The sequence below is a fragment of the Agelaius phoeniceus genome, chromosome 5 (genome assembly GCF_051311805.1).
Source record: "Agelaius phoeniceus isolate bAgePho1 chromosome 5, bAgePho1.hap1, whole genome shotgun sequence".
NCBI classification, from domain to species: domain Eukaryota; kingdom Metazoa; phylum Chordata; class Aves; order Passeriformes; family Icteridae; genus Agelaius; species Agelaius phoeniceus.
The window spans coordinates 41403480-41429993 of record NC_135269.1 but is presented as its reverse complement, the minus strand read 5'-3'; the positions used below and the strand labels follow the sequence as shown (position 1 = coordinate 41429993).

The window sequence follows — 26514 nt, the reverse complement described above, 5'->3', positions numbered from 1 at the left end:
ACATTTTGGGCATTGTTGCTTAACAGTGCTGTGAGTGACCTTAAACAAAACATGACATAATTACCAATAGTTTGCTAATGGCAAAGAGGATGATCCCAGAGAGTAGCTGGGATTGCTTTTTTAGTTGACCAAATGAAATAAAATGTGTATTAGCTGTAAACATACAAACAAAATGGGTACCAACATGTAAACATAAGGTCACTCCTATGCAGAAAGGAACACAGGCTAAATTAGTGAGCAGTTTACACTGGAAAACATACTTTTCAGTCTGCTGGTAGATCTAACTTCCTTGCACAGCCACATCCTAAAGGAACAAGGACTTAATTTCTATTCCCTAAAAAAAACCTGAAGAATACTATATACTAGGGGGAAGTTTATTACTTCTTTTAACCCATTTGTGTCACAACAAGTACTCTCTTGGCCTGCTTCTTTGGTCTGTAATTTAAGGAGCTACTGAATTGTTCACATAGTAACGACCTCCTTCGTGCTTACACAGACCAATAGAATGCATAGTTTTTATAAAAGGCTATGGGACATATTTAGTATTAATCCATCTCTCACTGTCTTTTAATTTAAAATTTAACTTTGTCCTTTGATATCAGTATCTATGCTTAATCTGAGACAAAATTTTCTCCATTGTGATTCTTAACTCTGCAGTACAAAAAATCACCAGAGACATCTGCAAACACCTTTACTTTTCCACACAATTGTTTTTTCATATCCTGAAGTTAGTTTAGTACTGTAACTACTGACAGATTCATATCACTTACAGAAGTATACAGGAGGGTAGGTAAAGTGAACTCAGAGGAAAATCACAACTCTTCCCATAACGATGAAACCAATTCATTGCCACAGTGAATGAAATCTGATAATTTTGCCTCTGTACAGCATGATGACAGAACCCTGTTCTCATATACAAAGCCTGCATCTGCATACATCTGCCAGGATGGGCTATAACTAGGACTAAACACCTGAAATTAATACAGCCAATGTTTAATCCAATTAAAAGGACTGATGCACATCATTTGGAATGAACATGAGCTAACTTAATGAGTCACAACAAGTCTCATGAGCATTTTTGTTGCTAATTAGGGCCATAAAGCTACAGGGAATTATTTCAATCACCCACTGCCCATCACAAAATAACATATAATTTAATAACAAAGCAAACCACAACATAATAATTGCAGTGCAATACAAAGTTAGCTTAAAAGCTGAGAGATAAGCCTGAGATGCAGGCAAATGTCCTATTCCCAATTAAGTCAGCCTAACAGCTAACTAGCATTCTTAACTTGCTGGTAAAAAATGTGCCCTCAGAGATGTCCACAAACACTGTGCCACCTGCTGAATCAAAAGTGACTTGAACTGTAACCAGGGTATTTCAGTGTACAAGAGACTGGCAAGCACTTCTGCTGAGGGTTAGGACTGCATGCAATAGAATCTATTGAAATGAACTGCAACTGCAGAAGTCACATTCACAAACAAATCAGTGTATCTTAAAAGGATCCTGGCTAGTTTAAACAGTTTAATTGCACTGATTTAGATTAACTGATAAATCTCTGCATTTACAAAAGGCATACATCAAAACGGTGAGAAAGATGACCTTGTTGTTTAAGAGACATGTCTGAGATTCAGGCACATGTTCCCAGTTCTTGTATTCAGCAGATCCAAGAGGAGTTTTCAATTCTACAACTGTAAGAATTCTACAAAGTGTAAGATGCATTTCCAAACTCATGAACAATCTGGCAGTATTTGGCTGGCAATGCTGAGCAGACTGAGTGTCTAAGCTGGTAGTTGAAAAGATATGTGTGATCAATGTAAGTGATATCAAGTGTGCAAACAAGCAGACAAGTAGATTCAGGGAATATCAATGTGTCCATGGCTTACTATACAGTAAATCTGTGGAAAAATCCGAACATCAAAAAGGAAGTAAATCATTAAAGCTTACCTAAGAAATACATGTGCATAGTCAATAATTGATTAATTAATTAATTATCCTAGCTAATCATCCACGTTTCTTATTAAGGTATTTGGACTGGTCTGTGAAATGCATCAGGCCTGAAGCCCAGAACAGATGCACTAAGATGGGAAAATCCTTAGGAAAATGCTTATTGATTAAACACATAAATCCTTCTACTAAAGACAACAGTCTTGCTCTTTTGTTGCTGTTTATTTTTAAGCAAGCATAGAAAAATCAAAGCTTTTGAGAATAAACAAACTAATGCACTTTGAAAGTATAACAGTATTATAGAATCATGTTTGATTTTACTGGACACAGGGGGTGAAATCCTAATTCCTTGTCTGAAGGCACATAAAGCTTAACTATCTAATTCAATTGCAGCAGCATTACACACAGTTTTAAAAACTCACATCCATGTATCCATGTATCCAGTACTGCCAAGCTAACAGCCAGTATATTGAAAACAATACAAAAATAAAGATCTTAAAATAACAAAATAGTCAGAAAACAAGACTGCATGCTTTGCTTCAGAAAGCACCCCTAAATATTTATGTATACAGGTACAGTCAATGCTGTGCCAGTGGGAGCCTGTTTACTCTATCATTTGCAATGGTTCTCACAGTAAATGAACTCAACATACAAGTAGGGATGCTCAAATTTATGAAACATTTTTACTTTTTCATTACAAGACAAAAACCCCAGTATATTAGAACATTGTCTGAGTAAGACTGAAGACTTTCAGGAAAGTCTAAAGAAAAGCTGTTACTCAAAATTTTTTAAATCAAATGGCAGTTAAAATTTGTCCTTCATTTGGCTTCTTCATAATTTTTCTTTCAAGATTCCCAGGTTGGAAAACTACAGCATGTCAAAACTCGTGGATGTTTCCCAACTCCCTGAGTTTATAGATGGAGAACAGAACCATGCTGCATAACATGTGGGCAGCCAGCACAGTACAGCATTTGCAGTACCAAGAATATGGAAAAATTATTATTGCAGAGACCAAAATCTTTGTGAAATGTTAATTGTTATGGTGAATGATGAATGGTATCCTCCAGAAGGAAGCTCCCAGACAACCATCAGGCCTAAGCTCCCCTGCATTATAAGTAAGAGATACTGAAGAGCGTGTTCGAGTTGTTCAGGAGCCAGCTTTAGAAATGGGTTAAAAATTGCTGGTATGGAATTCCGAGGGACACTGCTGGTGACATGGAAGGTACCTGGGACCCAACCATTTCACATGCCCTCGTTTTTTGCCCTGCCTGTATTTATCTCAAAGCTTCTCAATGAAGGGTTCACCCTCGCTTTGCTTGGAGGAGACCATGGAGCGCTGCGCACGCCCACGGGCCGAGGAGGGCACAGAGCTTCACTCCTGCTGAAGAACCACAGAACGACGGACAAGGCTGGAAAGGACCACTTTGGGTCATCTCGTCCGATCTGCGTGCTCATGTAGCGTCACCCCAGAGCACATTGCACAGAATTGTATCAAAACGGTTCTTGAATCTCTGGCGAGGGAGACTCCGCAAACTCTCCGGGCAATCCGTTTCAGAGCACACTCACTCGCATTGGAAAGAAAGCAAGAACTTCAGGATTCTAAAGAAAAGCAGTGTACCTCGCTTTTTGCTTTTTTAAATCAAACGCTCCTGAGAGCCGGACTTGGCCACAGGGGACCGACCCCTACAGCCCTGGGGCCGCTCGGCGGGGCTGGCGGCTGCCGAAACCCAGAGAGCTTCGCCACCTCCTTCCTCAGTGACCCTTGGCGAACGCCGCAGTTTGTGCCCTCCCCACGGCAGCTCCCCGCCCTCGGCCCAGGTCCCAGCGCCTCTCCTGCCCCTTCACGCCGACCCAGTAACACTGCGGGGAAAGAGGCCCGCTCCCCGGGCCGCGCCCGGCCCAGCCTGGCAGCACGGCTCCGGGTGCCGCCTCCGTCCCTCCCTCCCTGCCTTCCTCCCTCCCAGCCGGCGGCCGCCGCTCTCCCCGCCCCCGGCCGTGTGTGCGGAAGCTGCCGGCGCCCGGGATTGTGGGAGCGGGGGGGACGCGGAGCGGGGAGGGGACGCGGCCGGGGCCGGAGGGTTCCGGTGCGGGGCGCAGACGTGTCGGCCGGGGCCGCGGAGCGACAGGCGCTGCCCCTGCCCGCTCGGAACAGCGCCCGGCCCGGGGCCGGCCCGGCGGCGCCATGGCCGGGACCAGCAGCCCCGAAGCCGTGAAGAAGCTGCTGGAAAACATGCAGGGGGACCTGCGGGGCCTGAGTCTGGAGTGCCGGAAAAAATTCCCCCCCGTCAAGGAGGTGAGTGGCGCTGAGCCGAATCAGGCCGGGCCGTGCTGGGCTGAGCTGGACGGCGGACACCGTTCCGGAGGGGCCTCTATGGCCCCGGGGCCGGGCCGGAGCGGAGCTGCCGGCGAGCCCATGCTCCGGTACCCAGCCCGGTGCCGTTCCCGGTGAGCTCCGACCTCCACGGCCGCGGGCTGTGCCCAGATGTGCCTGTGCCCAGATGTGGCTGTGCCCAGATGTGCATGTGCCTGTCGCGTGTTCTGTGGCTGCTGTTGTCAGTGCGCTGCCGAGGCGGGGGCCGTGGGCCGGGCTGTGCCCCTCGGGGCTGGCGGACAGACCGGCTGTCGACGGGCGAAGCAGGAGCGGCCCCTCGGCGCCCTGGGGGGAAAACACAAAGTTCGGCTCGGCTGTCTCGGCACCGCGGAGCGAGCGGAACTCGCCCGAGGCGAGCTCGGCGCTGGGGCTTGGCCGCCCCGAGCGAGCGGGGAGCCCGCCGGGCGGGCTGCGGCCGAGGAGGGCCGTGCTCAGCCCCGGCCGGCCCTGCGGCTGCCGTGGGAGCCGGGGACCCCGCAGATCTCCCTCGGGTCTGTGCCTTGCCCCTCTGTCGAAGGCTCTGTGCCCGGCCCTGGTGCCTTACTCCTCAGCATTCACACCCGTGACTGCCGGTGGGAGCTGTGGCGGTCGCTCGTCATCGCTACCGCGTCGTTTTGGGGTTGTGTGGCTTTCCAACGGTGTGGGCACAACTGAGGAAGCTTGGGAGACGCAGAAGTTTGGGTTACTTTTTTTTTCCTCTTCTTAAGAAACCCTTTAATATACTCATTACAGTAGGACTGTGTATTTTGTTTTTGAAACGTGACTTTATGCTGTGCAGGCTGAGACCTCAGTAATCTTGGTGAACAGGATTATTTTAATTGAAGAGGAATCCGAATTTTTCTTGCTAACTTAAAATATACTTTTTAACCATATGTCCTTCCGTTGTTTTTATAGAGTTAGTTTAACTTTCTCCCTATCAGCAGTTTGCTGCTTGCCCTTTAAAAAAGTTTTCTATGAAATAGCGGGAAGAAAAATATGAAACAATCAGGTCAGATTAAGATGCAGCCCCAGAAGCATCTGAGAAAGGCTTTGCATGTGTTATGTGACTTAAGTTCCAATTAAGTGATATCGTATTTAATGTTGTACAAAGTAATATACACTTTAACAGCTGAATTGAAGCTAATGACTGTGCTTGTTTTGAAAGACATGAGGTGACACACTGTAGCAGAGAATGTTGTGTACTATTTTAGTTTACAGAGGAATGCTGGTGTGTTACGTGAAATTTTGTGTGGTCATAGAAAAACGAGAGAAAGTTACAATCAGTCCTGACGAATTGTGTGTGGTCACATGTAAATAAGAAAAAGCTGCAGTCAGTAGAACAGAAACTTCTGTGTGTTTGAAGGGAGATGGGAGTGCTGCTTCCACTCCCTTCTGTCTATTACTATGTGACTCTTGTTTTGTCTCTGAACAAGTTTCCCCACTGTGTTAACATTTATTTTCCTCAAGATCTCCAAAGGACTTGGGCAGTGTCGTTCATAAGCTAGTATTTTTAGTAATCCTTCATTAAGTTTGCCATGGCTCAATATTAGAGTAACTACTGCGTGTACTTCATACTTGTTCAGCACGTTTATCATATTCTTGTGTAAGCTCAACCTTTGTGTTGTTCACTTTAAATTGACAGCAATTTGTATAGCTTTCTTCATTAAAAGCACTTACCAAACTTTTTCACAATTGTTTGGGATTTGGAGAGGTTTATTGGAATAGTACTGGAAGATGTTTATGAGGAGGTGGGACTTTCTGCTGGGAGTTGTGTGCTCTTACAAAGAGTCTGAGGTGAAAGCAGTCTTACAGTAGGATGCATGATACAGTTGCAGGAAACGATCTTACTTCCTCACTTCTGGAAGCCCTTTTTTTGTTCTAGTTTTAAAGAAAATGGGTGTCCTTTTTTTGTCAAATCTCAGCTGCTTAAAGAGATATTTTAATTGCATTCTTTTGGTCTGATCGTGATTAGATTTGGCTAGAATGATCAGAGGAATGGCATATTCTTCTTACTGACTTGAAACAGCACCACTTTTTTAAACCATGTTTAAATACTGGCTTTTAAAAACAGATTCTTACGAGCTCACTTTTTAACTTGCAGTGTAACTAAACTCTCCCACATGCATTGTAATTTATGAGTTTGTATTGCAGTTGATGTGTATGCTTTCATGTCACTTAATGAGCTTACCATACTGGGATAAAACTATTGAAAAACTCCTAGTCCCAGATTCATAGTTATGAGATGTCTATCAAAGTTGTTAGATTTGATAGGTACTTTATAAAGGTAAACTGCTTCTCCTAATCTTTCTAGTGTCTGACATAGTCAAAGATTTTGCTCACAGTTGTTATCTTCAGCCACTTCTAAAATGAACTGTCTGTTCTGGTTTTGTTTTTTCTTGTTTTTATATTAATAGTATTAAAATTCTACAAAGTGAATTTAGCTGATGGGTTTGCTGTGATAAAAATAGTAATGTACTTCTCAGTTCTGGTTTTTGCTCAGATGATTAACCTGAGTAAATTCTTTAACCAATACTGTAAGGATTTAGACCAGTTGTATGATCAGAAAAATAGAGCCTGTTTTATTAAAAGGGGTTTAGTTTTCACTCTCTAAACACCTTTCTAAGGCATATGTTATTGCAAAATTATGCAGAATCTCTTAGGTTCAGAGACACCAAAACAATATTAAATGATTCTTTGAACAGGCATGTATATGACACAGCTGAAGAAGTTTAGTGGAGTTCTTTTGGAGGAGGAGGAGGGTGGAGTTTGTATACAGAAGAGAAGGGGACAACCAACCATGGGATCTAGATCTTATACTCAATTAAAAAGTAGAAGTGAGTTCTTAATGAAACCTTATTGAAAATGGAACTTGAACTCTTGAATGTTTTGAGGACTTTAATTTCATTTTTTTCTGTTACTCTGAGTCTGTAAAGTTTTCTTAGTAGGTCACGTTCATGTGAAAATTTTGTAGTTTTAAGTCCAGTAACTTAAAGCTGTAGGGTCTGAGGTTTTTGCTGACTTCAATAATCTGTTAAGAAATGTTCAAATTAGTGAGTTTCTCCCATTGTTAAACTTGGACACAAATATGGCCAACTTCCTTCCCCTTAGTTAGAGCTTTTAACTGAGAAATAACAGGATGTTTGCTCCAAAGTATCCATATGTTGTCTGTGCTCTATGTTAACAAATAATACCAAAGTAGGATTTTCCAAGGTTATGCCATTTAAGGCTTTAAAAATAGGAGCTGCAGAAAGAACCTGAAATTGTATTGCTGACAATGTTTGGGGTTTAAATAACATAACAGACTTATTTTTCTAAAGGGTGTGGAGAATACCAGTTACTATTACAGTTGAAGCCCATTTCTCTTTGTTGCTAGATGTTTTTTATGTTTGATACTTCCTCAGATCAGCAGTGACTACAGAAGTGTACTAGGCATGAATGCTATACACTATGACCAAGAAGGGATATGGTGACTATGTCTCTGATATGCCAGACCTGTTTATACTGGCAGACATGCAAATAATGACATTGCTGGAAAATATGTTTGTATTTTCATGATGTATTTCTGTTGCCCAATTAGAAAAGTAGATGCCAGCCATGGATGGGATAGAAGCTCTCAGGGAAAATGTAAATAAAACATTGCCTTTTGGAGCTTGAAATTACAGAGGATGAAACAGTCTTTGGTAGAGGCATCAGTCCTGTTGATGTTATCTCAAATAATCTGGTGTTTCCCCTAGAAAACAATACTACTTGATCATTAATACAGTGGGCTCTGAGATTTGCTCTGGACTAGAGAGTATTGCAATGCTGCTTATGCTGCACTGAATTGCATGCTGCACACACAGAGCTTTATAAACTGTTTTGACCTGCTAGTGACTGGAGTTTTGGTATCATGTGCTGCATTTGGGGAAAGCTTGTGGCGCTCTCCTTAGTGAACTGGAGTAAGAATTTTCTCTTATCACTGAATTGAAGATGGTTTACTGTCCTAAATAGGTTTACCTGCTGTTTCTTATTACAGAATGAAAATACTGCTCAGTAAACTGCATCTGATTTGGTTAGATAATTCCACTGCATTAAAAAACTTAGAAATACAAGGGGAAAATACTTATAATTGGCAGAAGTAATGGAGTTAAAATGAGAAATAAGTATACCCAAAAGTTTCTTGCAGCCTGAATTCCAGTTGTATGTAAATCCTTGTTGTTTACACAGATCCAATCAAGCAGTCGCAACTTTCTTGTAGGCTTGTGGCTTGTATTCTCTGTGTTGTCTCAAGTCTTTTCTTGACTTTTAAATAGCAGTAAAAGCAAAGTAAGTTTAAAAAAATACCACCAAAATAAAAACCAAACCAACCAAAAACAAACAAACAAAAAAACCTCTTATCCAGGTCCCTGCACAGTTTCAGGCACATCTGTGCTGGTAGGAGAGGGGAAGGCAGAGGGCTGGCAGTGTTGGGGCAGACAGGGGCTACTGCATCATCCCTTGGCAGGATCAGCTTGGCCTGGGCCAGGGCTTGCCCTTTTCTTGAGAGCTGTGTAACGGGTTGCAGGTGCTTGTATGTTTTAGGGTGTTTGTTGCTATAATAGGGCTGGAAAAAAGGTTGTATTTGATTTGCCTCCACAGGAAGAGCATCACAGAATTAGCTTTGAATATTTTGATCAATAGAAGTGCTCTCTTGAGTCTCTTGGAAGAAAGCTTTTGGTAGCCTCACTGTGCTGTTTCTTTACCCAATCCTTGTTTGAAGGAGCAGTATTGCTTTTACTTAGCTACTTGAGTTGTGCACCTTTGGCACATAGACATCTTTTTGAAACTGTATTGTAATTTGCTGTATCTAGGAAAAAGAATATAATCCAATTTTTCAGACTTACTTTTTCGTCTTTTATAAGTAACTCTTCTTGCAGGCAAGTAGTCTTACAAAGCTCATAGGGTAAAAGTTAAAAAGGTAGGATTTGAGTGATTTCTGGACAAAGCAAACTTTGAATTATTTAATTACAGTAGATGTGGTGTGGACTAGCCTGAGGCAAGAGGTGGGATTTGCTCTTACCGAGAGGCTGTGTGTTGTGTTGTGTGAAGATGAGCATTATTCTAGATTTCTTCCTTTAGGGTCCAGTCTTGTTTGCATTGAGTGACATACATGACAGTTCAGTCCCCTGGGTTAAATCATTCTTGTTGAGGAATGATATGCCAAACACATTTTAAAGCTAATGTAATTGGGAAGCTTGTTCTTTTTAGAGAACCTCTGATGTCATTGGGTAGCTGTGTGAAACTAAACATGAGGATGAATTGCAAAAGGTAAACACTCATTAAAAAGATACAGATCAGTTAATTTAGTGTGTAATGTCAAAGTGATCATTAGGACTCCTAATGCAACTGGAAGGAACAGTTAAAACGTGTGAATATTTGTTAGCTGTTTGTTCTGTAATGGTGATAATATTTTAGAAATTTTGTTGAATATAGGGCAGTAGACATACTGCAGAAGGCTAAGAAAGAAATTACATGCTGAGCTGTCTTGTGATATGAGCATCTGAGTCACTTGATGTACTTCTAGCATTGAATAGTTTCTGAGTGCTCTGCATTCATGCTACTTTAGTGGTAAAAGGATGAGCCGAATGATCCTAGGAAAGAAGAGATAAACCATTTTCTGTAGGAGTAACCAAGTTTTTGGGTTTCCTGCTTTATTTTTTGAATAAAATGGTTTAATTAATTCTGACACTATAGCCCACAGGGAATTCAACCTACACTGAACTTTCCAGGTTTATTTTCAGGTCTTCACAACATTAAAAGTATGAGAACTAGAGGGTTTTGTTTGTTGGTTGGTTTTTTTTTAATGGGTATTCACTTAAATGTGTTTTAAGGGTTCTTTCGAAATAGAGAAACAATGCTCTGTAAAATGTATGTTGTCATACTTAGGCAGCTTGCACCAAAGCATGTGTTTTGTGCATGTGACTGGAGATTACTCTGTAGCATTCTTGAGTTGCCAGCCCATAGCTGAACTGGTAACTTGAAACCAGTAATGCCTAATATCTCTTTTAGTTTCTTTTATAATTTCTGATCTTTACCATTTGCTGTGTCTGCTAGCTTCATGTTTGGAGTCCATTAATTTTGCGGTGATTTTTATTTAATATTGACCTTTATACAGTAGTATTTTTTCAAAATTATGTTTTTTAAAATAAATTCTTACAGTTACAGGGGAAATCTTCTATTCAGATGTGTTCTAAGCTTCGTGGTCCATTGTAAATCATAAATTTCATGTGAGCATTTTAGTCTGTCTGTGAATAGAAATGTCACTTGTTCTGAAGTGATTCACATAAGGCACACAGGTCAAGTTTCTTCATCATGTAAAGCCTTGAAATGTAATGAATGAAGAAAATTGTTAAAACTTTCACTATATTGGTCTGTCTTTCTGCTTTCCAAGTTACACTTTTCAGTGCAGGATAAAGTTGCCTGATGTTGGGTGTCCGAGCTTCATTGATTGTGCAGAGCACCTACACACTGGATGTTCTGCATTGCCACTTGAGATTCAATAATGTTTCCTCCTTGGCTTCCAGCCTCTGGTCCAGAGGAGCTTGGGTCTTCTGGTGTCTGCGTGTAGTTGTCTTGGATACAGAGGCCTAAGCTTAGACCTCTGCATTGAGCCCCTGCTAGTGGGTCAGCTGAATTAGCTTAAGGAGAGGCTTTAAGAATTAAGGGGCATTCAGGAGAGACAATCTCCATTGTAACGGGAGTCTAAATATTTAAATTTGTGCATCTTAATCTCTGATTTAATTCCTCCCATGGCTTCTTGAATATTATACAGGAAACTTGCAGCAGAAGTTGGAAATCCTTGGTGACTCCAGTTCTCAACTAGTGCCTGAACTGTGAACTGTTGTTTCCCTTTACCAGGTGTTTGGCAAATGGACATTGCTGACTGAATATAGTACTTGTGGCAAATCCTCAAAAGTTGCCTGGTCCCATCTGTTGTGCTAGAGAAGCTGAAGGCAACATTAGTTTGAGCTTCAAGTGTATGTCTCCCGAAGCTCTGAAACAGGGTGTTGTTTTATTTTTAACATAGAATGATAATTGTTGTGTCAAAAGTATGTAGCTACATTTCAAGTGCAAGTGCTCTGTTTCAGTGGTTTAAAATCAGTTGTGTAGTATTTGAATGGATCACTCAGAAATCTCTTAATGCTGGACATGGGCTCTCTCAGAACATCCTTATACTGCATAGGTATCTAATGTATTATATGCATTAGATATATACATGTATATAAGGTGTTATATACATTAGGTACCTATGCAGTGTAAGGGTATCTTAAGAGATATCCTCATCCTGAGAGATACCATGTATAATGTATTTTACATACTATTTAGGTATCCATATAATTTATACAGAATACAGTACAACATATAAGGTACATCCTTGCTCTCTCTGTTGAAGAGAGAAGAAGAACTTAAAATTTGTTGCTATGTGGCTTGTGTTTCTTCTCTTTCAGGTGTTAGGTTTTTTGCCTTTCTGTCTACATTAGTGCAGTTCAGTAATGAGTTGTTTTATGTTATGCCGTGTGATTGGATCTCTTAATTTATATGTGATGCTCTTTCCAGCTGAGGTGTAGTATTTTGACTGTCAAATGAAAACTTGTGGTAGTAAGTATTTCTATTTGAATATCTCTATGTTCACGTCAAGTGAGGCAGCTCCAGAGACAGCAGGTGGCAATTCTCCTGGCATTAGTGATGGTTAACCTTCAGCATTCTGAATTGGCTACTGGTACTGCAAACTGACAATTTCAGAAGATTAATGGGCCAGAGGAGTAGTCATTCCTGTTAAGTGTGACTGAGCACTCTGAATATGAGAGCAACTAATATAGTTGCACTAAAGCTGGAAATGAACAAGGTTGTGTGTTTTTGAAAAAACAAAAACTGCAATATCTTAAATCTTCAGCTGGAGAAGAAAGTGTACGATAAAATCTGTTAAAGCTTTTTTTTTCTAATTTATTATAATTTTGTAACAAAATGATAAATTCTTCAGTGTAATAAACCCCTGTGAGTGCACAGCAATGTCAGATCAAGACTGGCATTTTGCCAGTTTAAATTACATGTAAAATGAGTATACATAAAAGAGAAGGGTCAAAGTAGGGGTTGTACTCAGGGGGAGGAAGATAAAAATACAGGAGGCAAGTACAGTGCTTTTTCACACAAATGTGGTACACTTGAGTGCTTTCGTGAGACTGATTTAGTGAGGAGTTTTTTGTGTGTTCTTTTTGAGCAATTGCTTAGGAGTATGGTAATGGTCCAGAATGTGCTTTTGCACAGCAAGCCAGAATAACAATGAAGTGAAACTCTACTTTAGACAGGAGGACCTCTTATCTAAACTGTTGGATATAGGGTTAGTGTCCCAGTTGGAAAGGCAGACAGTCATGGATAGAAAAAAATTGCTCTTTTTATTTCATGTAATAGATATGGAAGTGACTACAGGTAACATATTACTCTCGTCCAGTCTTAATAAAAGGTTGGCAAACAATGTAATGTAAATACCAATAAAAATCATTCTTTCTGAATGCTTTTCTTTTGAGAATAGAGAAATCAATAACCTGTGTGCTAAGGACTTCAAATGTTAAAACAATTTTAGTGTCTCTGGAGATAGCAATTTGCTCTAATGTACAATGAAAACACAAATGGTCATTCAAAAGCACTAGCAGTGAAAATTCTTGGTTTTATTAACTTTTGGTAACCATGCTATCACATTTAGAAATTCATAGAAAAAGATTCTTGATGTTAGATCAATCCTTAGTAGAAATTAGTACATGTTTGATTGTTGCATTAAATATCCTTATGGGACTATATATTTTTTTGGTTAATAAAGTCAAAAAGGTGTTGACTTTGTTCCTAATTGTTAGATACAAATTCCTTTGAAGATGAGCATATTTATCCTTTTTAAACTTCTTTAAAAATCGTTTGAAACTTTTAAAGAAACGATTGCTATGGCAGAGACAACAATTACTTTTTCTCACTTTAGATTCAAATTTTGTGTCATCTTTCCCTTAGGAAAAGTTGTTACCTGTGTTATTATTTTTCAGTAAAAGAAGGGTAGTGCTTTCATGTTTACCCCAGAGTAATGAATGACAAATCCATAGAGATTACTGCAGAGCACCTGATGTACTGTCAGATCACATCCCAGCTGATGCCTCTGGTCCTTCACTTGCCTGTCTGTATGCATTGCAATAGAGGTCCAAGATGTACCTCTGTTAATGTTAAATGTTCAAGCATATGCCATGCCATTATTCTTTGTACTGCCAAGACAAGTCCTGTTCTTGGGCTGCAGGGTAATGTTATGGTGATCATGGAGTTAGCTCAAGTGGAATCTTTAGTTAATGTAGATTGCCTACTGCAGCTGGATTTAGGAGCTTCCACAATGTCCCAGCAGACAGATTTGAAGAACTGGTGCTTTCTAGATCCACTTACCCCTCATGGTGTGGATGGCTTGCCTTTCTGTCATGTTGAATTCATGTAGAATTGAATATCCCAGTTATCCTAATACCTTCATATGTGATTTTCGAGTTACAGATATTTATATAAAAAAAAAATCTATATTTAAATAAAGATATATTTAAATATATCTTTAAATATATGTAATGTGGAAAAATTTAGCTCATGAATGTTACCTGGATGTTGGTAAATGTTGGTTTTGCTTGAGGATGTGTTAAATCTTTCCTTCCTGATTGCCTGAGTGGATATTATCTGCCTCTCTTACTCAAAAAGTGCTTTAGATCCTAAACAAAGTAAAAGTTTCCAAAAATTGGGAAGATGGTCACAGCATATCAGATGACAGGATGGCTGAAAGTTTTCTCTGTTTCAGCTGAAGACTGAGAAGTCCATTAGGAGGGTAAGAGTTTTGGATCTGAGAAGCTCCTGAAGCTGTGTTTGGAAGTCTCTATGCACCTCCATGTTGTGGTCTCTCACATGCAGAGAACCTCTGGCTGTAAGGCAGCTGTGAATGTTGTTGTCAGATTGTACATTCAGAGAGGAACTTTCAGGCCAGAAGGTAGATGTTATGCACAGACTCCTTTTCAGTCTGCTTGAAACTGCACTCTCCTGATTTTTTTTTTTTTTTTTTTTTTTTTTTTTTTTTTTGGTACATAGGTTGTCTCTTTGCCTTACTTTGATTTCTGTGAAGGGTGATTCCCATGTAATTAGCAAATACTTGGTAATTTCCATGGAAGCAGAAAGATGATGGGGCAAGTGTTTGAGTGTAGAGGGTCTTGTTGAATTTTACTGGGGGTTATTGACTGTTTGATTAAAACCAGGTCAAAGTACTGGAAGAGATTGACTTGAATATGTGCCATCACTGAGAGTCAATTTCTCTTCTTTGTCAATATTTCACCTTCCCAGACTGGATGCTGCAGTTGCTTCAGGAGAAACATGAACCAAAACTCAATAATGGCATGTGTGTGTTTGAGACATTTTATATCAGTTCATTTCACAATTATTAAAGCAGCAGAATTGGAAATCTAATCGGCGGAAGGTTTTAAATACATTTAAGCTTTGTTAAGTTTCAGGAATTACATGTATATTTTCTTCTTTTCAAAATAAAGAGAGAACTGACTTGATTGTTAGGCTACTATGAGTTGTGGTGCTAAGGGAAGCTGGTATGTTGCAGCTAAAATTGGTGATTGATTTAAAAACATTGTGTCTTATATTTATGTGAAAGTAAATTTTCATATTTGTACCCATAAATACACACAAGATAATGCTCTCTCCTTGATTAGTGCTTTATAAGATCCTGTTCTCATGTGATAGTGTCCTGCAAACTGCTATAGTAATTGATGTAAATTTGTAAACTTAAAAGCTATGGAATATATCTTTTAATTTGCCACTTAAACTGATGCAATCCCAGCACACTTTTACATTAATGTATACAGATTAGAACTGTTTGTAGTTATCATGTTTTCTATTGGCTATTTGTGATCAACTGAGGTATATTTTTATAGTGTTAATATGTTGTCTCTTTTACATATACAATAGAGTATTTTGTAGGGTGCATGTGGTGTAATTAGTTTTTAACTGTAAACATTTTTAACTGGGATTCGGAATAGAAACCATAGCATCATGCAGATGATCATTCAAATTTCTCTATCTCATGGAGAAGAATGCTTATATTCAGCAGTTGTTTTGTTTTACTTTTTTTTTTTTAATATATATTATTTTATATAAAGCCAGCATGGAAAAAACTGGGAGCCATTATGTTGGAAAATTTTAGTGCAAAGTGCATGGTGTTTGTGAATGCCACTACTATGAGCAGGCTTATTATTTCTTGGAATCAGAATGAGTTTGTCACTCCTGGCAAGACAGAAATCAATTGCCATTAGTAATTGTGATTAGTTTTCATTTAAAGATGATTGAAGTTGGACTGTGACAAATCCTTCATATTAATTAATAGAAACAAAGTGTTATGACAAGAAGTTCAACACATTAAGTTAATATGATTAAAATAAATAAGAGCTGCATTTGGCATGCCTTATTTTAGTTATGCAAAATACATATGTTCATGTTGCTTTGTGCTCATTTGAGCATGTTGTATTGTTAATCAGGCACTGTGAATATTATTGACTTCATTTTTAAAGTAGAAAACTGTGTTCAGAAAAATTTAAATAAATCTCCAGAATTTTAAGGCAGTGTTTAGTCTTCCTATATTGTTTTGGGAAATAATTTTTTTTTTTAAAAACAACCAAACAAAAACCCCTCAGCTTTGCATTTCTCATTTTGCTATTTTGAGAAATATGTATGTCAACTCTTAATTTAAATATTTAATTGTGAATTTATACAGTCACCTTAACCTGACTTTCTATGAAACCTTTTTGGAATAATGTTCTGATGAAGAGAGAATATTAACACTTGGTAAAACTTCATGTACTATCATTTTCATATTTCTGATGACACTGTTTCTTTGCTTCTCTAATCTGTTTTATGTGGTGACAGCACACATCTTAAAATAGTAGTATCAGAGGAAAAATAGTGATGTGTAGTGTGGAAAGTGCACAGAAATACAAAGCTAAAATAAAAGGGGAAGTGTGCTTTCAAATTTGCAGAACAGAATTTTCCAGCAATTTGCATCCAGTCATTTGGGAAAACCATTTATTTTGATTTGTTTAATTCTTTCCGGAGGCTTATAGTGTGTTAATGAAATTTAAAAACTGGAAAAGCACAATGTATAATATATCTTTTTTGTTTTGTACACAAAGCTTTCAGAAGTCATGGTCTTGAAATGGTCTTGAAAGCTTCAGTGTTATGTTTCCAGTTTGGCTTGATTTCTATTAGAGAGCATGACTTGAGTGATTTCTGCAGGGAAGTGTTTGTGGGCACTGGAGAGGGAGTTGCTGTTCCCTTGGGGCCGTGTGTGATGCCCTGGCTGGGCTGGGCTGGGCAGCCCTGACCCTGCTGGAGGAGTGGGAGAGGGGCAAGGATGATATTGCTGCTCTGCCAAGTCATACCTGGGGGAAAGGGAAAGAGGAGCTGGTGCTGTGCCCTGTATGGCAGCTGGGAAGAGCAGAAAGTATTGTTAGAAAGTCACCTTTGCAGCATTGCCACGGGGTCATTTGTATAGGACATTTGGGAGCCAAAATCCAGGGGGAAGATGGGTTTCATTTTTATACTTGTAATTTGAAACTGTCTAGAGACTGTAACAGTGTTTATGCTTACTAGTGATTTTTTTTTTCCATTCATAAGACTGGAAAATAATACAATGAGAATCATGATTTCTAAAAATTCTGAATATAACTCTTCCTGTGGAATTCTAGAAAGGAAGTCCAGCAACTACAAAAATTTCACTTCTGCGTTAACTCTGCTGGCAGAAACCACTGCAAATGCATTTCTTTATCTGAGACTATACCTTTTTATTTATCTACAATATTTTTTATTTCTTTGCAGATATTGATGTATGATATAGCATCTAAACGACTTGTTTTCTTTTCTTCTAGGCTGCTGAATCAGGAATAATAAAAGTGAAAACAATAGCTGCACGAAACACAGATATTTTGGCAGGTAATTATTTGCTGTGCAGTAGGAAGAATAAAGCTGAGTTACAGATCAAAATGTTAAAAAGATGTTTTGGATATGTCTAATAATGCTACACGTCTTTTAGTGTGTGCTGTATTGTTGATGCTTTACTTTTGGGCACCTAGCAAAAAATCCAGTGTAGAAAGTATACAAGCATAGAAATTTTTTAACACTACTTGTTTCTTGTTAGTGCTATTAGGATGCTGAGGAAGGGCTCCATTTTCAGTTGATGCTCTACAAAAGTAATCATCCACTTAGAAAAGTACCATGAAATACTCAGGCCCTACATTCTCAGTGTTTTAGCCGTTGTGGTTGAGTGCTCTGTGTGGAGTCCTGCAGTATGATCCACATCTATGTATTAGTCCAGCCTTTGGAACTTGTAACTGGCAGGCAAAAATCCATCTTTATCTGAGACAAGGTCATTCAATTTAAGATGTTCCAGTGCCTTAAGAGATGGGACATATCTTGTGAGATGCAGATTTGTAAGTGCTTAAACAATATCTCCTGACTGTCTTCAGCTTTATAAAGTTGGCTTCTTGTCAGTTGCTGGTAAAGCCCTTGGCTGGATTTGAATGTCCCTGCATCAATACTTGAGTGTCTACCCCAGATGTAGTCAAAATCCTTGAAATGCTAGAAATGTTTGGCAAGTCCAGTGAAATAGCTGCAAAACCATATCTACTTTTGAGATATGTAAATCAGGTATTGTTAAGGAGGCATTTTCTAGGATTATTTGTATTAACAGACCCACTCCTCAGTATTTCACTTTAATGCCTCTTTTTTATTTGTTTATTTTCTTTGTTTTTACTGCTGTCATGTATGCTGACATAAGTGGGAAAAGTATGCCAGGTAATGTCAGCTATATCAAAATACACAAATGAAAAAGGGAAAGCAGTAGTTAGCCATTTTGGAAGCTGTCAACATATTACTGCATAAAGAAGTTTTTATTTTAGAAAGCTAGTTTCTAAAACTATCCTGCAAAGTTCTTGTTTTTTAGTTTTCAAAGGGAAGAGATAGGAAAGATCATTAAATTTAGTCATGGATGGGCAGTCTTTGCTTTCATCTTTTTGAGGGAACACTTTCTCTTAGTTGGTAAAATTTTTAAAATTATTTACTCTTGGAAAGTTCAAACTGGAATGTACTTAGTATTTATTTCATTCAAAAAACCTGCACAGATTTGTTGTTAAGAGGTGTGGGAAACCAGCAGGTCCTAAAAGTTATTTTGATTAGTTAATCTTTGCTAATAGGATAATAACTTTTTCTTCCTCTGTTCCACAGTTTTGTACTGGGAAAATGTAATTTGCCTGCACATTATCCTAACATTCCACAGTTAAAGCCTAATGTCACTAAACAGACTCAATTCTTTATGAACTTTTGTGTTTTTTGAGGTATCAATTAAAAGCTAATCTTATACATAAGGTAGTGTCAAGAGATTGTCTATCTAATATTTAAGGTCTCCTGAAGAAAAATCATATATATTACTTTGTAATAATAAAGCTGCAAAATGCTACAATGTAATTGTGGAATCTAGTGGATACATTTTGACTGCTAGATTATTTAAGAGCATCTACAAGACATTCTAGTAATACAAATAAATATTTTGATCAGGATATGATTTTTTAATATCTTGATGTAAACTGTCATTTCACTAACATAGATAAGAACAAATGTATCAGATTGTTTTGAATAAGCTAATCTGGTGCTTTCTTGAAGCGTTTCATTCTGTAGGATTATAATTTTTAGGAAAATAGATGCAAGCTTAAAATCTTTATTTAAATCTTAAAATCTTTGTTATTTTTGGTGGGATATGTTTAACCTGCCAGAACTTTGAGGTCATTGATCTAACTTCTCTCTTTCTCTTTGAAAAGTTAAGTTGAGCTGTTTCAAAGTCTTCATTCTTGGCAGTGTGTACATGCTTTATTATTTATTTATAAGAATTTGAGAAATTCCAGAGGAGGAGAAAGCCTTTTATCACAGGAGATAAATTTGAGAAATTATTTCCATGTGGCTTTGAGCTGTGCAAAAACTTATGGTTTAGGAGTTCTTCTAAAAAATCGCAATTATAATCTTGCTGATGAAATGAATAGGTAAGTTATACTTCCCAAAAACTTCTCATTTGTTATGATTCAGTAAGGTAGATTTCTTTTTAATATATTCTGCTGTAAATTGGCAGCAAAATGGAGGCAGACCTGGGAGTAACAAATTTATTGTGCATTTGAAGACTGAAGCTAATACAGCCACAGAAACACATGATCACAGAATATTCCGAGTTGGAAGGGGTTATCAGCATTTAGCTCCAGATCCTCTGAATGAGGAACAACTCTGCCTGATTGCTGTAAAACCAGATACGTACCAAAGGAGGTCTACAAAACATTTATTTTTCAGATTCATTAACTAAAAATACTTATATAGATTCTGTTGTGAGAGTGTTGCTTTTAATGGATTATAGAACAATGTATTGTAAAAGGCTAAATTTGTTCTTTGTCTTGTTATTTATTAACTCATGCCGTTTTAACCATTCAGAACTGTATCTCGAGTTTCATATTAAGGATAAATGTTTTGTAGTATCTTTTTGCTTGCTTTTTTCTGCTTAATGGTTAGAATTTAGTGGTAGTTCAGAAATGTCAACTGATATAGAGCCTGCACTGGCTCTGAAGAGGCTGATGAAACTGGACTGTGTGTTGATATCACCCTGTCAGAACTATTATCTTATAGAAAGTTGGCATCCATAATTTATAATAGCCTATCCTTTTTGTAGAAACTTCTGAGTTAGTGTTTCAGTTGGAGAATATCACTGAAGTATTTTTTTGTAGTTTTATCTTGTTTCATTTTTTTTTCCAAATTAGTTATAGTGATGCTTAGTGGTATAGATCATGTTTGCATTTTTATGTGAGAATGTATTTTTTGTTTGTGGTAACTGCTGTCCTCTGAAAAGCATGTGAAAGTTTTCATGAATATATTTCTTCTATTACACATAGACTAAAACACAGTGTATGACATTCAGTGTAAGAACAGACAATGAACTTTCAACTGTGAGGAAATTTTTAGTATCTGAAATGGTGATGAGCAGCTAAAATCTTAGAAGTTTGCATGAATCAGCAAACATACCTGCAAATGGAAAACCACTCATCAGTCAGAGACATGCTTTCCTTTCTTATTTTTGGTATTTTCATAGTCTAAAATTTTATTATGTCAGATTTCTTGAATTACTTTTATGGAAAAAAAAACCTGTTTTATATGCAGTGTAGAACGTTATATTCATTATGAAGCTTTTTCTCCTTAACAAAAAACAAAACAAACAAAAAACCAAACCAAAAAACAGGAGAGAAGTTTATGGGAACTAGTTTTCTCCTGGCAAAAGTCCATTTTAAGAAGCTACCCTTTATCACTAAAACAGCATTTGACAAATTCACAGCCAGGTGAACGTACCCAGGATACAGTCTAGTCTCTCTCTTCCTGTTTTGTCAGTGGCAGTTTGCTCTTCCCCTTCCTGCCCTGTGCTTTGGGACGTTGCTCTGTGCCAGAGTGGGTTGCTCCTGCATTAGGTGCTGAGGTGACGCAGAGCAGAAGGACAGTGCTACCAGCCTGAGCCTGGTTCCTGGGGCAAGGCCAGGGAAAGCCCTGGGGTTGGCAGAGCCTTACACCTTCCTGCTAACCACATGGACTCTTAAGTGGACGTTTTGGATTTGGAAAGTCACTTGAGTGTGTAAGGGAGAAGGTGCTTGGAATTTGAGTCTTGACCAGGGTAATTGTGGAAGTGAGCTGTGTCAGTCTAGTGTCCGTCTTCACTTGGCTTTTCCCTTGTTCCACGTGTAAATCCCAAATTTCTGAAACTAGAGATTGCTTTTATTAATAGGTGTGGTTAACAGTTTTTGCATTGTATTTTTCAAAGTATTAAGCATTGACTGCTTCCATATTTCTCTTTGAAAGCATTGAAAGAGAACAGTTCAGAGGTGGTTCAGCCTTTTCTGATGGGCTGTGGAACAAAAGAACCAAAGATCACTCAGCTGTGTCTAGCAGCCATACAGAGGCTCATGTCTCATGAAGTTGTTTCAGAGGTAAGATCGATCTTTATACAAAAGCAGAAATATTTCAGAGTGAAAAATATAGACCTCAAACGGAAGGTGAATGAGTTGTTTTAGGAGGCTTTTTATATTATAATGAACATAGTCCACAAAATATTTTACTTATATCTATTTTTCAGTAATTTAAAAGAAAACCTTTCACATTACTAAATAAAAAGGTGAGGCAATATTAGTAACCTCTAGAAGGAAATCCATGAAAATTGAAACCAGCTCATTTAGTTCACATTCTTCCACTGCAGTAACTGAACATGTAATGAACCTTGTGCATCCACAAATATACTCTGTGCAATAACATTTTTGTGCTTTTGTTACATTTTATTTTTAACAATAAGGTAAAATGGATGCACATTTTCTGCAGCAGTAAATGTCATGATAGTGTGTTGGGAAGCTGATGAAAATAATGCTGTTAAAATACACCTTCAGTTGTGCTTGCATAATGTAAAATTGCACTAATTTTACATTAGTGAATTCTGAGGGTAAAATATATTTTTACCTTGTCTTCCATATTTCCATATAAATAAAAAATGAAGTACAGGCTTTAATTTGTACTACATATTAAAACATTTCTGTTGTCACTTCTTCAAAGTGACTTTGGGAAGGTTATGACAGTGTAATTGGCTTTATAATGAAATCTCAATGTAGTGCTATGGTATAGACAAACAGGCAGATTCAGTGGTGATATGTCCTTATGGCAGTGATATTCTTACATATGTACATGATATACCAGTACATGAATATTGTAATAGGTGACAAAAAAATATTTCTTTGTAGGCTGCAGCCGGAAACATTATCAATATGCTTTGGCAGTTGATGGAGAACAGTCTTGAAGAACTTAAATTGCTCCAAACAGTTCTTGTACTTTTAACAACCAATACAGTTGTGCATGATGAAGCACTGTCCAAGGTAAGAATTTGTGGTATCAGCTACTGAATTTGAAATATCCAAGAGGAAAGATGGAGAATTTTCACATATGAGGCATGCAAAAACCGTGAACAAGAAGGGAACTTTCTTGATTCTGTTGTGTCCCTATTGTCTTTATGGCTAGACTCTGAAAACAGGATTTCTTTTAGTTTCCTTTTCCACGTGTTTTGTAATTCCTCCACAATAATGCATTTTGGACTTGATTGAAATTTGAAATAAAAACACTGAGCTAATGCCTATCCTTCTCATGTGTTAAATTTGTTGTGGTTTTGAATTGGAATCAGAGCACATAGCACAGTGTACACTTTCACTAACAGAGAAAATGTTAAAAGAAGCTGCTTTCCACCCTGTCTTAAATCTCTTGAAAACAGTCCCGTTATTGCTCTTTTTTAACTGATTTAGGGTCATAGTTTTAAATATGAAACATTTTGGATGTTATGTTTCAACTAGGACAAAAAATAAGGCCTCAGTGCATTTAATTTAAATTATAAGATACTTCTCTTTGAAGATGCAACATTGTTTACCGTCAGTGAATTGTGTAACTGCTTTGTAAGTTTCTCTCTTAGATTACATTGTACAAAATTTGTTACAGCCAGACATTTATTGCCCATTCATGTTTCAGTCAAGTTGCTGTAAGATTTTAAACTAATGTGGTGATACCATCACAGTGGAGTCCACAAATCATAGACGTGAAGAAGAGGCAAAAGGAAATTCTGAATCTTGTATGGCTCACAGCATGTAGTACTATGGCAGGGTGGGGTTGAGGTTCTTCAAATTGCAAGAACACAGTATGTGGACAGAAGAACAAGAAACACAGGTTTCACTACATATACGGATGTTAATTTTCAAAATTCATTATAAAACAGGTAAGTATTAAACTATGAGTTGGAGGTAATAACAGAATCCAGTGGGAAAAAGCATTCAGGTCATTGCCAGCACAATGACACGTTGAACTGCATGTCTTAGGAATAATAGCAGTGAAGGCATCAAGATTATGAAAGTGTTGTGATTCAGTGTAGGAGGAGGAATGACATTTTAGCTTTGGAGTTGACTGACCTTTCTATGATTAACCTTACAATCCTAATGTTCTTTTGACATAATATTCATACAAGTTGTTCTGTGTGATGATTACTGTGTATTCTCTGTATGATGACAGCAATTTTATTGGTACATTGTGATGTGTTCAGTTAAATACCACTTTTTGATTGCCTTTGTGGAGGATTACTAAAGAGTTTTTAGCTAGGGTAATCCATAAAATGTATTCTGGTTCTTCAAATTTAATTTTTTTTTTCTTTTTTTTTTTTTGGACAACCTTTTGACAAACTGTAGCAAAAAGCATTCCTCAGTCCAACAACCTTCTTGACTCTTAGCTAAAAGATGAAATGTATTTTTGTAACATGATGTTTTTTCTGTTGGTTTTTTTTTCCTTTCAGGCTATTGTACTTTGCTTTCGATTGCACTTCACAAAAGATAATATCACAAATAACACTGCAGCAGCTACGGTGCGGCAGGTGGTGACTGTCGTGTTTGAGAGAGTGGTTGCTGAAGATGAGCGATACAAAGGTGGGCATGCTGCTTACTCAGCTTGCTGTTATTTACCTGCTTTTTTGACACATATCAGATGTTTCTCTTTCAGATAACAAAGTAATAAAATGTCTATAGATGCTATAAAAAAGTCACAGACATAATTAATTTTATCTGTCTTTTATACACTTATTTGTATTTAAAGGAGATGAAATCTTTCACCAATTTGTCAGTCCAATTCAGTGCAGCAATATATAAAACCTAGATTTTTTTTTTTCAAGCTGTGAGAACTGGTCTTCTTAGTACTGTAAAGGGATTTGAGGTGAGGATGTCATTTATGGTGTAGGTACCATAGATTATTGAGTGGGAAGTATATGGCAATAGTAGTTTTGAAGAGAGCATTGGAAAGCAGTGCTTATTAGTATTGATGATCTTTGGTAGTCAATCTAATGTTTGTTTCTATAGACATGATAAGTTGGAGAAGAATTGCCTGGCCATTCTTGTAGAATATTCCTGTAGGAACACGTAATGCATACTTGGTTTTTAACAGCTCCTTTGTTCACAAAACTTTGTTTTGTTTTGTTTTGTTTTGTTTTTTTTTTCTTTCACAGATGCTGTTGACCAGCCAGCTGCAGTTCAAGGGAATAGTAATAGAAGATCTGTCAGTACACTGAAGCCATGTGCTAAGGATGCATATATGCTTTTTCAGGTAGTTGGGGAGCATATATTTATGTCTTTGCAGTTAAGATTTGTTACTTCTACATCTCTTTAAAAAATTCCAAGAATTTGCTGGTTTTGCAAATTTGCATATTGACAATGTCCTTAACCAGAGCCTTGGGCTTTCTTATGCTATTTATTCTAATTGGTGATGATATGCTCTGTCACAGGGGAATGATGGAAAAATGATTCTAAGTGGCCTTGGAAATGTTGTGCTATGAATCTTAAATATTAGCTAAGCATACATATCTGCCTTAAATTCAAGATTCTTATTTCTCTGAGCCTGTGGTGGGTTTACCCTGGCTGGACTCTCAAGTGCCCACCCAGCTAGTCTACCACTCCCTGTCCCAGCTGGATGGGCAGAGAAAATAAGATGGAAAACAATTCATAGGTTGAGATAAGGTAGTTTACTAAAGCAAAAGTTTGCATGTGTATGAGCAAAGTGCATCAGCAAGCAACGTTCAGCCACTTCCTGGGAAGCAGAGCTTCAGAATACATGGTGGTTGCTCCCAAAGGCAAACATTGTAATGAATGCCTCCCTTCCTCTCCCATTTCTTAGGTTCTATAACTGAGGTGTGGAATATCTCTTTGGTTAATTTGGGGTGACATTTTTTGTCTTCTCACAGGATCTTGCTCAGCCCCTTAGTGGTAGGGGGGGGAAATCTTGAGAGGCAGCACTGAGGCTGTGCCATTGCTATTCAGATGTAGCCAAAGCAGTGGTGTGTTAGCAGCACCTTTCTAGCTACCAATGCGAAGCTCAGCACTGTAAGGGCTGCTGTGGAGAAAATTAACTCTCTCTCAGCCAGACCCCATACAGAGCAAAATGCTGCAACTGTAGTTCAGTCCTGTCTCTTGTGGTTGGTACTGGACATTAAAGGCAAGTATGTAATGAAAAGGAGTAGTTGCATTCATCACACCAATAAAAATCTTCTTGACTTAGCAAAGTCACTGGTCTTGGGATATTTTTGAGGGTAGGAATGAACACACATGCTGCAAGGATACCAGCAAAGTTTGAAATGTCTTTTCTATACTTTATAATTTATGTTAAAAAGGTATTTAAAGAAAAATTATGTTGAAATCAGAAAATTACCTGCAGAAGAGGAGAGCGTGTAGATTTCATTATGAACTTGGGAAACTTTCTTGGTACAGGACTGTACAGAGAATGTTAAAGTTGCTGTGTTTCTTTCTAAGGATCTTTGTCAGTTAGTTAATGCTGATGCTCCCTACTGGCTCGTGGGTATGACAGAAATGACGCGGACATTTGGCCTTGAACTTCTTGAGTCGGTCCTCAATGACTTTCCACAAGTGTTTTTACAAGTGAGTAGTTCTTGGACAGAAAACAGGGAGACTTTTATTCACATAGGTAGTGAAATCTACACTTTATTAAATCCTCTTTAATTTAACAAGAATATTGTTCTCTTGAAGGACTTGTAGCTTTTACATATTGGTGGTGGTGGTGGGGTTTAACAGAAAAATTCTCTGTGCTTTATGAATGTTTTCCTATTCCCATCATTTTTCTATTCCCAAACACTTTATTTATGTTTATTCATTTTGTAGTGCTGCTTGTTTTACTCTGTTTCACTTTTGGTTTTTGCTGTTTATATCTCCTCTGAAAATGCATTTTCTTATCTTGCCTGATTTATGACAGCTCTGTAACTAAATTTGTGGAATTGTTATTTCTACAAAAACATTAACCTCACCCCACTTGTAAAGTAAGAATGAAGACTGTGAATTGCATCCATCTACTGCATATAAATGCACCATGATCCTGCAGTAATGTGTTTTACTAGCTGACAATAGGTAGATTAAAGAAATTTATCTATTTGTAAGTGATATATTAGCAGCCTATTTCAACCTGCAAAATACAAGAAGGGTGCATGGCATGAACTTGACCATTGTAATTTCATGGGTTTTGGTAGCTTTACAATGGTGTCTGCAGTTCTGCCTTT

At 38.0% G+C, this 26514-nt stretch overlaps 1 protein-coding gene across 3 annotated transcripts in view; it reads left to right on the top strand.

The window, feature by feature from the left end:
- Positions 1-3972: 3972 nt before the first annotated feature.
- Positions 3973-26514, top strand: part of MON2 (MON2 regulator of endosome-to-Golgi trafficking) — a 66133-nt gene continuing 43591 nt past the window's right edge. For 2 of the 3 annotated variants that reach the window (XM_054630900.2, XM_054630899.2), the window contains exons 1-7: positions 3973-4241; positions 17243-17306; positions 21249-21376; positions 22175-22306; positions 23758-23887; positions 24460-24557; positions 25757-25882. In XM_054630900.2, coding sequence (XP_054486875.2) covers positions 4131-4241; positions 17243-17306; positions 21249-21376; positions 22175-22306; positions 23758-23887; positions 24460-24557; positions 25757-25882 — 789 coding nt within the window. In that variant the 5' untranslated portion in view covers positions 3973-4130. Of the gene's footprint in view, positions 4242-17242; positions 17307-18150; positions 18168-21248; positions 21377-22174; positions 22307-23757; positions 23888-24459; positions 24558-25756; positions 25883-26514 lie in introns of those variants that run through there. The other variant, XM_077178872.1, reaches the window with a different exon arrangement.